This window comes from Ciconia boyciana, chromosome 1 (genome assembly GCF_034638445.1).
Source record: "Ciconia boyciana chromosome 1, ASM3463844v1, whole genome shotgun sequence".
Lineage (NCBI taxonomy): Eukaryota > Metazoa > Chordata > Aves > Ciconiiformes > Ciconiidae > Ciconia > Ciconia boyciana.
In genome coordinates this window covers 44,800,425-44,816,959 of record NC_132934.1, presented here as the reverse complement: position 1 = coordinate 44,816,959, position 16,535 = coordinate 44,800,425, and the positions used below count along the sequence as shown (strand labels likewise).

At 35.4% G+C, this 16,535-nt stretch overlaps 1 protein-coding gene across 1 annotated transcript in view; it reads left to right on the top strand.

The window, feature by feature from the left end:
* The window catches only part of PPP1R12A (protein phosphatase 1 regulatory subunit 12A), a 124,784-nt gene that overhangs the window by 102,563 nt on the left and 5,686 nt on the right, over positions 1-16,535 (top strand). The window contains exons 19-24 of the mRNA XM_072864354.1: positions 162-227; positions 5,677-5,693; positions 6,893-7,034; positions 7,720-7,824; positions 8,740-8,787; positions 13,273-13,323. Coding sequence (XP_072720455.1) covers positions 162-227; positions 5,677-5,693; positions 6,893-7,034; positions 7,720-7,824; positions 8,740-8,787; positions 13,273-13,323 — 429 coding nt within the window. The remainder of the gene's footprint in view (positions 1-161; positions 228-5,676; positions 5,694-6,892; positions 7,035-7,719; positions 7,825-8,739; positions 8,788-13,272; positions 13,324-16,535) is intronic.

Here is a 16,535-nt window from a genome sequence, read left to right as displayed (position 1 = left end):
GTTTGAGAATTTTCATCACATATCCCATATACTCGCTATACATTTTAATTAGGTAGAGTTCTACTGCTCTTAGATTTTCATATTAGAAGTCTAGAATGCTTTAAAATCTCAGTAAGCTTTCAACAGTTTCATTATTTTTCCTCTCCCACCTCTTTTACCAGAGTGATGAAAATGAACAGGAACACCAGTCCGATTCAGAAGAAGGAACAAATAAGAAAGAAACTCAGGTAATTTTAAAAAGATAACTAATTTATTAACTTTCTAACAGATAGATTTTGATAATAAATTTTTTGTTGCAGTTGGATTCAATTAAAAGAGTACTTACGGTAGTGTTCTTATGAGTGCTTTCTGACTCATAATTTGCAGCTATGGTTCAGTGCCATTTTCTTTGCAGACTTTTATAACAATTTTTAATGTATTAACAATGGCTAAAACTGATGTTTTTCTCTTCCATTCTGATTATGTAGAATTAGCATCCAGAAAATGTAGGTGAAATTTCTGACACATAGGTTAGGGACATGTTGCAGCAAGTTACTGGAGGGAGCTTTCAGTTTCTACCTTGCAAAAATCTTTGTTCCATCTGCTCTGTTACTTTCAGATAAATGATGTCCAGTGACTTATGCACACTAATTCAAACCTTTTAAAATTAAACTTGGTGCTGTCAATAATGTAATTAACAAATAATACGGGAAGTTAATATAAAGAAGCATAGAAGGTTGAAGAGGAAAATATACTTGATTTCTCCATTGAAGAAAATGGATTTCTGAACATCCTAATTCAGTATTATTAGTCTTGTTAAAAAGTCAGTGGAATATAATAGGCTTGATTTGATGGCAAAAGTCCTTATAAACTGAATGATGTGTAACAGTGGGATGAAGAGGGGTTAAAAGGGAAGTAGTGACTTAAGCTGTACTATAAAATGGTATAGTAGAATGTATTTCTGTTGGCCTAAACCCTGGAGTAAAACACTACAGAATCAGGTTCATTACTGAGGAATAAAACTCAAGTGATGTTTCTCTCCTTTTTGTAAAAGCTTCCATTACACATTCCTTAAATATTTTAGTTGAGATTCATTCGCGATTTTGGTTTGCTGTATTTTTTATTTTTGTGTCATGTTAACATAAATGCATAGTCCTGTTTCCTTTCCTCCCACTAGTACATATCGTTATCCTTAGATCTGTAATTACTCTGTATTCGTTCTGTAGAAATTCATTCATTGTAGAAATTCATTCAGTGTGCCTGTGGTGCTTCTGATAGAATTAGACTCATACCAAACTACAGTGAAATAGTGGTAGATCAGGCACAAAATTATGACTATGATCTATGATTAAACGGGTGGGGGTGTTGGGGTGGGATGCTGGAGAAGTGTAGAATTGACTGCCTAATCATGGCCTGACTTAGGAGTCAAAACATTCTCCTAGCCTGTATACTTGCTACAAAAGACTTTGGCAGTTTGGTTTCATTATAAATCAATATAATATCAGAATTGAGTTCATGGAGAGCTCTGAAATAAATTGAATGTGTGAACCAACTTCACTGTCACCTGGCTACATAAATTGATTTTGCTTTGTTGATATAAGCTCTTTTGTCATATCAGCTGCAGAAAATACGAAAACAGAGTGAAAGCGAGTTGAATATCAAAATAAGTATTTCATGTGTTTTTAAGTTTTCTTTTCAAATGTTTCAAATGCTGCTATTGAATTTCCGGTATAGTATCAAAATTGTGCAGAACATCCTAGACTTGTAATTATTCTAATCCTGTTAACTATGAGGTATCTTTAAATTTGTATATAATAATTTCATTGTTTTCATAATAAGGTGGGGGTTTTTTCCTTTGCATACAAACAGTTTATCAGGGATTTAAAACATTATGTAGATTTCAAGTAACTTTGTCTCTTTGATAAACAAATACTTAGCATTTATCAATGATAAACTGAGAACTAAATTTATTACTTTTGACAATGCAGTATTTTGTCACCTTACAAAAATAACAATGGAATAGATCTTGAGCATTCTAATAGGCAATTTGTTCCCAAATCCATGGCAAAAATTGTATTTTTTTAATTTTCTAAATGCCTAAAGAAATTGCACTTTCCTTTGCAGTTGCTAAATCTACTTTCACTTTGACACAAATCTTGCATGCTTTATTGTAGAAATTCATCATTATTTGCTTATAAATCCTTTTCAGTTCTAGGAAGAGAAAAGGAAAGACATACGAATGAACTAGAACTACAATGAAAGACATTCAGAAAATATTTATGCTTTTTCAGTTGTGCTGACTATTTGATATACTGCTATTCAGAAGACAGAAGCTTTGGAAATACTGAAATTCTGTTACTCCCTTATGTGGTCCTGCTGTTGTTTTTTTTGCTTGGTGAAGCTACAAGCCAGAGGTAGAAGATGTTAACTATAAACTTCCAAGGGATTTGGCAGTAGCTCAAGAATTTAAACTAAAGAGAGGAGGTCAAGAACAAGCCTTGCACATGGGTGCATGCTACAAAGAAAATTAAAGGACCTTAGACAAAATAATTTCTAGCCTGAAATCTTTGAGGAACCAGAGAAATTATAATATTATTAATCTCAGAGGTCTTTGAAAGAACTGTCTTTTAAGATTTCAGTTTGTGCTTTCTTGTTCTTCAGAGCTGTGTTTTGACTTCTTAGCTGATCATTTGTCCATAAAGGAGAGCTATTAAAGAGAAGCCAGACTTTGCTAAGCACTTTGGCAGTTGGAGGTTGTTCTAAGGAAATTTTGTTTAGGCTTTTTAATGTTAAGAGCTGAGAATTTCTTCAATTCGCACAAAAAATGCCATGTTACTTAAAGGAAATGGGTGTTTCTGCTAGAAGGGTAGTCTTAGAACTAAGTTGTAAGCTAGCAGCTCAAAAATAAGGAATTCAGAAGATCACTTTGGCAACTGAAGGAATCTAAGTAAAAAAGTGTTTCTGTGAAGCCTGTTTTTAAGTATGATGTATTTAAAAAAAAAAAGAATTTGAATAGGTACTACAACTGTGATTAGGTTATAAGTAAAGGGACTAAAATTTTGTTTTGCCAGAGATCAGATATTTGACTTCTGAAAGGTGAAAGCTAGCAATATTAGGATAATAAATGTCATTAGGTCTTCTAATTCTGTGGGAATAAACATGAGAAACTGGCATTAATAGTTTTGATTAAATGCTGTACTCAAATTTGTATCTCAGTTTCATTGCTGTGGCAGTTTTACAGAAAAACTCATTTATAACAGTACAGAAAATTCCACGACTGGTATTTTATTTCCATTACCAGTAATTATCCTAACCTCAGTACAATGTAATGTGCCTGTCTAGAAGCTTAATGTACATTTTCAAATGCACAGTTTCTTTCGGGGTACCCTTATGGTCTGTATAGACTGATGGCATAGGGTTAGAAGCAAGTGTTATTTTAGGTTGTGTAGATAAGGATACGTATGTTTTAATTTTTCATTACTGCTTGTGTGCCTCCAATGTAACTGTGGCTGCTCAGTCTGCTCAGTTCTGTGACTGTATGAAGAATATCCATCTTGTGTGATTTGGATGCATGGGGATATCTGTGTTGGCATCATTTCTTCTCCAGCTTTATGCAAAGTTTGTAGACTTGCACCTTTTAACGATTTTTATTGTCAAATGTCAAAAATTGTGACTGAGCTGAACTGACAGAAATTGAGGGGGAAAATAAAGGACGAAAAAAGCTAAGACTGTGCTAAAAGAAAACCCCAAATGCGTTCTGTGAAAAGTGAGGGGAACAAGAACAGGCATGTGCTTGAGAAATGCGCTGCTCTTTCAGTGGGGTGTGGAGGCTGGATGGTGCTTGAGCGGCAGGAGCAGGGCTTCACAGCTTTTAGGGAACAGAAACCGCTGATGTACAGTTTTCTGAAGATTATGGAGTCCTTGTCCGGCTTCTCAGGTTCCCAGCCTTAGCTAGGAGAACGGGAATGGGCTGTGTCTGTGTTTTCCTGCCTCTAGTAATTAGTGCTCTCTTACCTCACCAGTTCATTTGTTGTTCCCCTTTGTAGCTGGAAAATTTTGTTTCTAAGATGGTCTGTGTGTGACTTAATAACTTGCCTTTCCGTTTGGGAAGCTATAGTGCAGCAGGGGAATGGAGATCTGGAAGGTTTTCACATTCCCACGGCACCATGGGGAGTCTACTAGAAGCAAAGAAAAACAGCCTTTAGAAAGCGTATTTGTTAAGAAATAATGTAGGAATGGTTTTCTTCCTTGCGCTGGCTGTCCGGCATTGTAGGTAAAGGTTAAAACGACCGGCTTAGCATTTTTCTGTATACAGCATTCCTTTAAGGTAAAAACAGAAGACCTAAAGTCTTTACAGAAAAAGCTTCCTCTGTTTTGTTGAAGTGAGAAGGAAGCAGTGGAAAAGGGATTTTTGTAGGTCATTGATTACATGGTGGAATTCTGTAATCTCACACTGATCTTCCTTAAACATACGATAATGCAAGATAAGACTGATACTTAGGTGGAAGTTAATCTTATTGTGGCCAGTAGCTTAAAAGCTATCCATGTATAGGTGTGTGCCACCTAACTGTGACATCTTCTACAAAATCTCTTAAGTTCTCAGCATTATGCGTGCTCTTAACAGAAGATGACAATGTTTTATTAGGAGTGGTTAGGCTACAGCCCATACTTTTGATATCCTATGTGCAGTAAATGCACTTCAAGGTGTCAAAGGGGAAATTGAGTGTATTGTGGAGAATGTGGCTATTTTCCTTTATGCAAGTTGAAAAAATACAGTTTCCTTCTGAAAAAGGAAACCAAACAAACCACACCACCCCCTAAACAACCCACCTATGGGGAAGGCTTCACCCACTGCTAGGTGAATAACATTGGAGGATGTACAGGTGATGATACATCAGTAGAGTTTCTTGACTGAAATGTCTTCACTCAAGATTGTTATTATAATTGGAATAAATGATGAATCTGTATTGACCACCCAGAGGGGAAAAAGGTTTGTATTACTGATGTCATGCTTATAGGGCACTCCCTCACTCTTAAGTCATCACTTCTAATTAAGTTTTGCTTGTTAGGTAAAGTGAGTGAACTTTGTGCCTGTGGATTCACCTGGAATGAATGAATGAATGAATGCATGAATGTAACATAAAAAAATGAACTTATGTCATTTAAATTAAGTCTAATAAGTACTTCCTTATGTGGTTGGTATAGTAGCTTGTTTCCCATCGAGCTATGTTGAAATGATGATCTTGTAGCTTATTTTATATTATTATTATTTTAAGCTGAAGTCATTATTATGTTGACCTTTCAAAACATTATTGCTAATGTTAGAGAAGAGGAAGAAGGAATAGGGAATTCAGGGAACACAGTTCTGATGCCTTTGATAACAGGCAGGCAAATCGCAGAATGCACCGACTGCTGAAATGGCTCCAATGTTTAGGGCAGTCCAAACTTTTAGAGTGTAATGTTAACGTCCTTGTAAATCATATTTTGGCAAGCACATTCTAGCACATATTTCTTTTCTGTTCCAGACATAACAAAATTGAAGCTTGACAATGTTCAGATAATACATACTGTTGGATAGCATGTGCATTTAACATAACTGTTTGGCTACACTTGTTCACAGATTGTTATATATTTTATTTAATTAAATTATTGACTCAATCTATTCTTTTTCTCTCTTTTTACCCCTCCCCACCTCAGAGTGATAGCCTTTCAAGGTATGTGCAATTTAAAGAAATGAATTTAAAATTGTTACACTTTTTGCTCACATATTCTCATTTTAAGTTCTTTATGTACAAATTTAGCTTAACCCCAGTAGTCAGCTGGGTTGAGCTTTAAAAGGCGTAATGATATTTAACATTTGTATGAAATATGGCTGTAAAGCTACAGTTCTGAATATTTTTTTCCATGTGTGGGTGGGATACTCCATTCTGGGGAATGCATTGGACTCTGTATTTGTAGTGCACTGAAGGCATGCTGGGCATTTTTTAGAACACAGTGGATACAGTACCATTTCCTATAAATTTTTCAGTATGAAGTCAACTTTTACAAAGAAGACAAGAGGTTCTTGTTTCCCCTCTTTTAGAATACCCTACTGAAAATTTTCTAAGGAATCTCAAGAAAAGTACTACAGCCTCTGAAAATCAGATTTCCTTAAGATTTGTTAAAAAGGAAATGCAGAAATATCAATCATTTTTTTTTAAGTTTTAATTTGTTTTTAGGCCTTTAGAATTAATTATTAGATTTTGTTATGTTTTGTCTGTGCTGAAAATCTGTTAAATAGAACTACTACAGCACCTGATCAGTGAAGAATGAGCAGTGTGGAATTATTTTAAACTTTATTAATACTGGTTGTAATTTACTGATTAATAGGATAAAGGCTTTGCTGAAGATTGTTTCATAAACTGCTTCTGTTGAAATCCTGGAATTCACAACAAATAGTTTTGAAATCTGCTTGGTTTCTCTAATAAAACGTGGAGAATTCATCTAGGCTGATATTTTAGAGATTACTTTTTTTAAACCGTTCAATTAAAGTAATAAATTTTTTAAAAATAGGTCTTCTTTATAAATAAAGAAGAATTAAAGTATCTAAGCTAATATGAAGTCCTTTAAGACACATAAATATTTGCTTGAATTAAATATTTTAATTTAATTTAAAAGATTTCTCTGCGTACAACACAAGTGCTTACTTGGCAGACTAAGCAATTTGAAAACATTTTAACACAGAAAATCTTGAAGTACTGAGGGAATGTAAAAATTAAATTTGCATCAAATTAGAAGACAGTGGCTTAACTAAAATACATAATTGCATCTGGTTGTTTTCAGCTGGGTAATGGCAAACTCACAAGGTTTGATACAATGAGTGGTCTCAGTTTGAACGCAAAGACAAACAAAAATAAGAACTTTTCTTTTACAGATATGATATGGCATCCCTCAGCATGTCTTCAGGTGATCGTTACGATTCAGCACAGGGGCGATCGGGGTCACAGAGTTACCTTGAAGATCGAAAACCGTACTGCAGTAGGCTAGAAAAAGAAGATAGCACTGATTTTAAAAAGGTATCTGATCCAATAATTTTGGTGTGAACATAGAACTTTATTTCATAAACTGTCTGGAAATAATCTCACATTGCGTCACAAATGCTGCTTAAAGCAACTCAGCTGAATTGAGGAGCAGAGCAACCACTACCGTGGGGGGAAAAAAATGCACATTACAAAACAGCTTCTGGCTTTTGGACTTTTCTCTTCAGTGCAAGGGAGAAATCCAGAGGAGCCAAGATCCATTTTTTGTGACAAATACTATCATAGTGGTTTTTTAGTTGATTCTATCATTAAAACTGCTTTATACTTATGTGAAGCCCTTTATTTTATATGTTTGCTAGCTTACATACATATGAGGTAAAAATTTGTTTAGATCTTGCTTTAAAAGAGAGGAGTTTGTCAAAAAGTTTACTGTGGTGTGTAATCTGTGAAGTCTGAAGCAAAAAAGGTGGCAAGTATTTTTTTAATATGTGTAAGTTATGTGCTCCCTATGCAAAGTTGTTTGTTTCTAGAAATAATTGGTAACAGTTCTTTAAAGTGCTTGCTAATTCTAAACATCTTTAAAATCTGTAACTGATTTTTACTTCTTAGACTACTAATGTACTTGTTCATTTTACATGCAGCTCAATCATGGTTTTTAATTCTTTTCAGCTAATCTCACTGAATTATTACTCACTGTTTTTAAATTAATATTTTCTCTTAGCTTTATGAACAGATTCTAGCTGAAAATGAAAAACTGAAAGCACAGTTACATGATACCAACATGGAACTTACAGATCTTAAGCTACAGTTGGAGAAGACCACTCAGGTTTGTATTAAAAAAAAAAAAAAAAAAAGCCTGTACTTAGTTGACAAGGTAGATAGCAAACTAGAAGAGCTGCCCAGGGTATGGGCAGCTCTTTACTAGGCATCAGCTTTGTTTCTTATCCAAAGATGGGAGCGAAGAAGAGTACCTCTCTATTTCTAAAGAGAAAAGAGCACAGGATTCTGGTCTTCAGCCATGAGCAAAATGTGTGAGACTGCCTCCTGCCTATTTAAGTAGTAATGATTCTTGCCAGCGTGTATCTGTAACTTCTTTGCAGGGTAGGGATAAACACTTTCTACACTGTTAAGCTTATATTCAAACTGTCAGTCAGGATTGATTGATTAATTCATAAACCTGCTGGCAGATTGGCATAACCTGCCAGTTCTTCCTGGCTGGTTAGATGGCTTTATCTTAGAACTGAAGAGCAAATAGTACACTCCAGTTACAGATAACTGCTGTCAGATAACAGTGCTGCATACAGTAATACCAAATATGTACACAGAAGTTAAATTCATCTTAAATTGCTGAAGAAAGACTGTTTCCTATTCTCAGATCACATTTGCCACAATTTACCTGTGTAGGTACGTGTCTTCCATGTGTACTCCGTAAATAGCAGTGAAGTACATTAAACAGATATTTGTTTTGTAATGCTTTTAGATAGAAATACTATGTTACTCCTATTTGCCAAAGGCTATGTAGTGATTACATTACTTAGGGATGGTCACAGAGGAAGTGCATGATAAATCCAGTTCATTCTTCTTTATTCTTTATTTCAGTGTTACTTCCCTGAACACACTTTAAAATGCTTTTGAAGACATACTTCGGACAGAACACTAAAATGTCCAATTGAATTGTTTTTCCTTAGTTTTATGTTCTTTAAGAACAAGTACCAATGTCTTTATTAATTTTGTGTTTCAGAGACAAGAAAGATTTGCTGACAGATCACTCTTGGAAATGGAGAAAAGGGTGAGTTTCTGCCAAAGATCTCTTAAGTAGTCCAATTCAGGCTTTGGTTTAGTTTGTTTTGCAACCTCTGGCTTGGATGTATTTTAGTGGGAACAGAAGCCTTTCTTATAACTTGCATTTTTTAGAAGATTTGGGGATTTTAGGTTTCAAAGTGGCAGTGAATGTGAGACACTGTGAGATGGAATTACTCTTAAGAATTGCCTTCAGGTTGCCTGTTGGCTCGTGATAAACAGGTTCGAAACCCCACTGCCCTCCAGGGATCTGCCGCTTGTTCCATCTCATCCAAAACAATGTTGGCACTCCAGAGGGTTAAGCAGGTTCAGAGTGTCTCATCTTCTAATGCATTTCCAACATTCAGAGACTTTAATTTCCTCAGAGCTTTCCAGAGGCATGCGTGGTGTTTTGCCAGTTATTGTTGGTAATGAAGTAGCTGTTTCTACCTCACAGACATGAGACCTTAAACCTGCTAATGATATAAAAGTAATCATAATCTGTCTCTTTCCTTGTACCATAACTTTTTCCAGAGGGAATATGATACTGGGGCGGGGGGGGGAAGAATAAGTAAGCAGTGTGGGAAGACAGGCATCAGGGTCAGAGACAACCCTAAATTGAATGGGAAAAGAGTCATGTAATAAATCCATATGTCAGATAGACTACAGGAATTATTTCAGAAGTTGGACACATGATAATTTTAGGCTGTAGTTTCATGCTAGTTTAAAACCTGTCCCTATAAAAGTTTAGTTCCGCAGCAATGTAAAGCAAGCTACATTGGTTTTGCTGTGGTCCTGGCTTCCTTCATGACCCTGTCCACATGTTCCTTTCTCCTCCCCTGACTTTGACAGTAATAAGTGATATGGTATACATTTATTTCTCCCTGGTAGACTTCACATTCACTAGCCTTTTATGTTTACTTTCCAGTATATGAGGTTTAGAAAACAATTTTTAGTTCTGTAACCTGTCTGGTGTATAAACAAACACTTGGTAGATTTTTTATAGAAATATATGGAGATGTAGAAATGCTCTCAGGCATTTCCTGAAGTTCCATTATCTTAATAATCTCTCCAGATAATTGCAATGGCCTTTTAGCACCAATTTCTCCTTGATTTTTTTGCATCCTGCTTTATACAGCGATTTCATCAGTAGAAAAGTTTCATCAGCAGCTTTAATTGGTTTCTTTCTTGCTATCATCGACAAGTGGACATTTATTCAGATTTAGCTGCACCCATTACTATATAGGTTCCATACTGCAAAGCAGTCAGTACTGCATAGCTAGACGTTATTTCAGTTTTAAATTACTGCTTTACTTTTTCCCAAAATAGGCCATTGCATTAAAATAATTGGCTATATTATAAATTTTTGCACCTTTGTTTCTTTAAAGACATTTAGTCCAACAGCAAAATGTCTTTCAGAAATGTCACTCTTCTTAAATGTATTAGTACTAAAGCTAGCAGGTAAAAAAATAAAAGTTAGTGATAATGCTGTATGGCTGAAACATGATTTACACAAGATTTAGGAGATGTTCCTTGTATTTTATGATTTTAAACTCATTTTCAGGCAAGAATTTAAAACAGGAATTTATTTGTGATTGTATTTCCCTTGTTGTTAAAATCTGGAATTACTTTAACTTTGAAAGTGACTGAAGCAGGACTCTCAGCTGCTAGTCATCAATAGCTGATCTCTAGAAATAAGCTTACCAAATTCAGTTCAGATTGTGCATCTTAAAGAATAATTTTAAAGAGACCTTTTTAATGTGTAAAACTTTTCTGAGTATACTTTTCCAAGTATATAACTTCACTAAAATAAAATATAAAACTGAAGATGTTTATATAAATTACATAGAGAAAAGGGGAGGGGAAAAGTAAAGTGGTGAGAATGAATTGGAAGAAATAGAAGGCTGGCACAGAAAAACCTGAAGGCATCTTTGAGCTATGACATTTTCAAGCTGAAACATACCTTTTCAGTAAAGAAGATGGGAACATTTATTAAAACTAGAATTGCACAGTAATAAAATTTAGGAAATACTGGCTTTGAATTTTATTTGAACTTAGCCTTCAGAAGCAGCTTTCCATGATGTGATTTGGTGATGCACTGTCAGTATTGTTCATTTGAGAACTGTTTACCAGAAAGGGGCTATTTCCATGGGGATGGGGGTAGGGATCGGATCACAGATGCAAGGTCCTAGCAATACATAGGCAAAAAGAAGGGTTTCATTAACGACCTGTCACTCTGACAAGGACACTTAACGTCCTTTGCAGAATTTCATATGATGTGATAATAAAACTCAAACTGCAAGGTTTCAGTCTGAATCAGAATTCAGCATTGTAGGTACCTTTAACCAGTTTTCCCCAAATTTAGAATTAATCATCTGGGAATTTGGGTTGTGGAGAGGTGTATTTTTTGGTATTACTGAATTTACAAATATATGTAGTTATATACATCTGGGTTTACTTCTTAATCATTTTATAACTCTGGGATCAATTTTTCACCTGTCTATATTCCTGTACCTCAGTCTCACTGCACCAAGACTGTGGTTCCTAGTCGCTTTGATAAATACAAATAAGCTATTGTATTTTATAAGCTGCGAGACTAGCCTGTATTTTTTTCATTTTGAGGGTTACAAATGTTCCTTGGCATACCTTCTAGAGTTGTTGAAATATATAATAAAATTTTAGACTGCATAAATTTCAAACCCTTTCTTTGAGTCCAGGGACTAATCAAATAATACTGGCAAATCTTCCCGTGAAACTGCAGTGTGGTTTTTTGTTGGCATTCTTCAAGCCAGTTCATAAAAGAGTAAGCAGTTCAGGAAAAGGAGAAGCATAGCTTCATCTAATCAGAACAATACTTTTTTACAACAAATCTTATATCTAGGCCAGTCCATTTGTTTCTTTTATATAATGTGAAGTATACAAAGTTAATGAAACAAGAATTTTATTTAATCGGCTTTTATGGCTAATAGTTGTTCGTAGACAAGCTCAACATGCTAGTTAAGCAAATGCATCAAAAGGACTAACGATTTTTAACTATCTGAAATTTTGAGATTTATTTGATCATTCATTTGGTAATCGCAGGAATTGTCAAATATTGCTTAATATAAGAGCACTGATAATATATGTTATTCTACAAAGCTAGTAGGTAACTGATACAATTCTAAATAATGTAAGATGGTGTGGGGTTTTTGTTAGTCACTTACTGCAGTTAACTCGCTGGTACTTACTATGCCCATTACTATCAGTCAATATCCTTATGGGAAAAGTCTTAACTCAAAGGAGTTAAGTACATTAAGTACTAACAACTGCAGTAATCTATTACTTTGATAAACCTTTACAGTTGTGTGCTAAAATGGAAAAATGTTGGGGTATAACTGCACTATGATTAAACTAAATTCAAATGATTTATATCTGAAAGGTGACCGGCAAGAGTCAGTATCTACTGGGCGGTATGATCTAACCAAAGTTTTACACACCTCAGTCAATGCTGCTTGCTGTTTGCATAACACCGTTGTATGCAGATGCATATGTCCACTTCGCAATAATCTGTTGCTTTTGCCTTTCACACTTTGGAAAAATCTGAATGTAGAGTACTGATAACCGCAGCTGCTTTTAAATGAGACACAGTGCATTGTCTGACACAGGAAAGCAAGCAATCAAGCTATAAACCCCTGAAGTCTATTGCATTAGCTATTCATCTGTCAGATGTGTTGAAAATTAGGTTTAAACAAAATAATGTCGTTTAGAAATATGGTAGTGTGTCTGCAGTGCAGACTGCAGCATAGTATAGAAAACCCTAAGCTAACTTTCAATAAGCTAGCTTGGGTACTGTAATCAGTATAATCAAAACAACCTGAGGTTCTCTACAAAGCATAATTTCTCCTGCTTCTCAGGTAAAAAGAAAAATAAGAAAATAAAACTATACTAGACATGCAGAAAATATTCAGGAAACATTTGCTCAAGAAGCAGGTGGTCTTACGTAGCTATATTTCTTTGGTACTCAGCTGAACTCCTTTAATGTAAATTGGGTGTATCTACACTATGTTGCAGTTTATAGTGTGGACAGATCCCACTGAGCTGAGACAGATGTTTCAGCTACGTTTGCTCGTCTATGAAAGCTTATGCCTTTGTGCTTGTTTCTTTTACTGTTGTTTTTTTCTGATAATTTTCTGCATTTCTTGTATATGAGGCTATTATGGAAGCCTAGCTCATGAAAAATAAATCCAAACAAATAGTACTTACAACCTGTCTAAATTTGTGTAAAGGAAGGGGTATATTTTGTCGGACTTGTACATTTCTGTATCTCTTCCTCCTCAGATATTCCATATTGACAAAATTTCTATATATCACTGCCATCACAAGTTTTCTGTCCACACTATGCTTTTGGTTGTATGATCTTTGAAACTGGAAGTATTTCACTGTTACCACAGTATTTACAAGCAGTAATTTTTAAAAAATTGTATTGTTCAGTGTTAACACACATCTTTTGATTTAGGAAAGAAGAGCTCTAGAAAGAAGGATATCTGAAATGGAAGAGGAACTGAAAGTAAGTAAACTATTACACATGAAATTATTAATAACAAAGTGTATGACTATATTGGGGCAACATGTAGTCTGGCAGTATTACTGGTCTCTATAATTTCATTAGAAAATAACTAAGTTATAGCTGCATTTCAAAATCTCTCATGTCATATAGCTTGTAGCGAAGCTGTTATACCAGCATAAGCAGTCATACATGTAGGACTTCTAAGAAGGCGCTGAGACTTATGCTTCTATAACATATTGTCTAATAAGAAACAAAATTCAGAGATGGTTGGAGTGACACATACCTTGATCTAATCAAGATGGAATTGCAATCTGTGTTTTTGATGTGATACTCTGTATTTTGTTAACATAAAAATAATGGTAGCATATAATTCCATAGCTATTTAAGCATTAAACGTTGCTTCAACCTTTATCTCATGCTCTTTAAATTACGTATTAGACAGCACGTTACCAATATCAAAATTTTCATTTGTATAGAGTAAATAATAATCAGGTTTTAGTTAACAAAAAGCAGTGGATAGATTTCAGATGTTGACAAATAAGTACCATTTACCACATGCACTGATTTCCATTTGTTTTCAACTACATATAAACTGAATCCCAGAAGGAAAATACTTTTTTTAATACATTTCTGGCTTTTTTTTTAATCCAGTCATGGCATGACTTTTCTCATTTCCTGGTTTATCAATGTTAAGTCCTCTGATAAGATTAAGAAGGGTGAGAAATTTGGCAGGTTTGTTTTGTATTATGTCCTTGGATAAAATATTGGACAGGGTCAACCAAACTGATAGAATTCAAGTATGACTAGAAAACTAGTGGAACATGATGAAATAGAAAACATTTTTGCACTTCAAAATTTTAAAGAACCACTGTTTTGACATTTGATATTTGTAATTGATTAATAAAAGGTTTCCTTTCAAGCTCATTTTTGAGCTCCCTCTGGTGCTTGGAAACGGCATTAACTACCAGATACTTTTCATTAAAATATGTGCATGAAGTTCTGTTGAAATAATTGAAGCTGACAGGCAGATGCAGGCAGAGGGCAACCATGATGCCTCTAGCTCCCTTGGATTCAGGCCAAGATAGTTTGCTGTAAGGGAGGACACAATGTCTGTGGTTCCTTGAGGGGTCTTTAGAAGTGAAATATGTAGAAAGCAAAATATGGTATAGGAAAATAATTGTGTCTAAGAGTGGAAGACAGGATGTGAGCTTCTATCATCAACCTGTAAATTCCTGTTAGGAAAGGTTGGGCTTCCGAGAAAAACAGAGAATGCAAATATATTGCCTTTTTTCAAAAGCTTACTTTCAATAAGCAACAAGTGAAAGTTTTGAATTAAAGATTAAATACTCTTCCTATCATTTGTTGCACTGCTGTGTAAAAGTATATGTTAAATGTGTCATTATTTACAGGCTTTTGAATAGGAGATTTAGTTTGTGCAATTAGGATGTTAAGTAAAGAATTCCAGGAATAGCTCTCATTGTTAATGTATCCTGAACTGTTTTGGAAAGCTGTGACGAATCACTGCTGGTTCTTAGATTGCTTTTCAAGAATGTGCCACTTGTTTGATACTTTCCTTTCACAGCAACTTATCTACTTTAAACAGGACTGTCTCTTCTAAGTTTTCTTTCAATTCAGCTCATCTCTAGTTCTTTTAAACATAGTATACATGTTTTTTTTTCTCATTTTCACTCCTATTTCTTTGATTCCTGCAGAACCTGCAACAAATAAAGCAGATTCAATCTTTGAGACACATAAATGAGCGACTGGTGACTGAGAATAGGGCCTTGACCCGAGTGGTTGCCAAGCTGTCAGGGTCCTGTAGGCAACTGCGCTCTGTGGACTTGTAATTTCTGCCTTCTCCTTTGTGTAGCCAGGCAGGTGCTGACATTCAGTTTGTGCTTGGGTAGAATTTTACTATTAACACTCGTGTGTCAGAAACTGACTTACTGCTGCTCGGTTATGGAAGTGTGGCTAAAGCATGGTGTCCGGTGTACCAACTACAGGTGTCGCAGGTGTGTTGGTATGGTGTGGTATTGTCCTTACTAGCACTGAAGCTTGTCCTCCCTTACTTGAAGACAAATTGGCAATGATCCAGGAGACCTTTGACATGGTGAAACCTTGGCAACAATTGAAAGGATTTGAGTTTGCACTAGGATACGCTGAAGTCACTCCCTTGTTTTGATGTTTGAGTAAATGCTCAAATAGATGGATCTGCCTCTAGTTTTCTAATAAATTGAAACTAAGAATCGAGCTTTCTTACTGCAGTATAATTGAAGTGCATAGAATTGATACAAATCTAGTCTCAATTAAAGAATGGTTGAGAAGTGGTTTCGGTACTGTGCATTCCTGAACGGTTGCATTAGCAACTTTATTTCTTACATTTGTGTATTTTAGTGTTTAGAGGGGACCAAAGTATATGTATCGGAGTTTCAAGTTGACTAATATTTTCACATATTAACATCCCATGTGGTTCTGGCCAATCCTTATTTTTACCTAGACACCTTAACATACCCAGTTTTAGCACTGAGTTAAGGTTATTGATTTAAATTGCTATATATGTAGGCATTGCAGGTGTGGACCAGAATCCTATCATGCAAGGACTGTACAAACACAGACACAAGAAAACCTGCCTAGTGTGTCAGATTGGTTCATACTTACTAGGTCATCTGGTTCAGTCCCCTTCTGTTAAAGGTATGAACTGTTTTGAGTTTCATCTTGGAAAAAAATACCAGTTTGTTGTCCTTAGTGTTATTGCAGGGCTGCGTCAGAAACCCACTGAAGATTCAAAACTTATATGAGGAATAAAATGTGGTTTAATTCCACACCAAATCTATATGTCTTTTTTTCTCCTCTTTTATAACAACTGTATAAGGCAGAGGTTTCAGGGAGCTTTTGAGATCTATAGGTGAAAAAAAAAAATTTCCTTCTGCCCAGTGACTCTTGCTAAACTGCTTCCCCTCGCCTGCCCCCCTTCCTGCTTGGAAGCAAGGCAATAAGCGTACATTTTTTCATTCTGCTCACAGAATCCGATCTCAGGTTTTGCCCACTAAGAGACATGAAATAAAGAGGTTTATCCTTTGGCTTCATGTCTTCCTGGAGTTGATCTAACAATAGGATGTGGATAGAAAGGTTGTTCGTGGTCCAGGCCCTACATTCCTCAACATTCCCTTGTGTTAACCCTTGCTGGGTGAGTCAAGTCAGCTCACTGACCT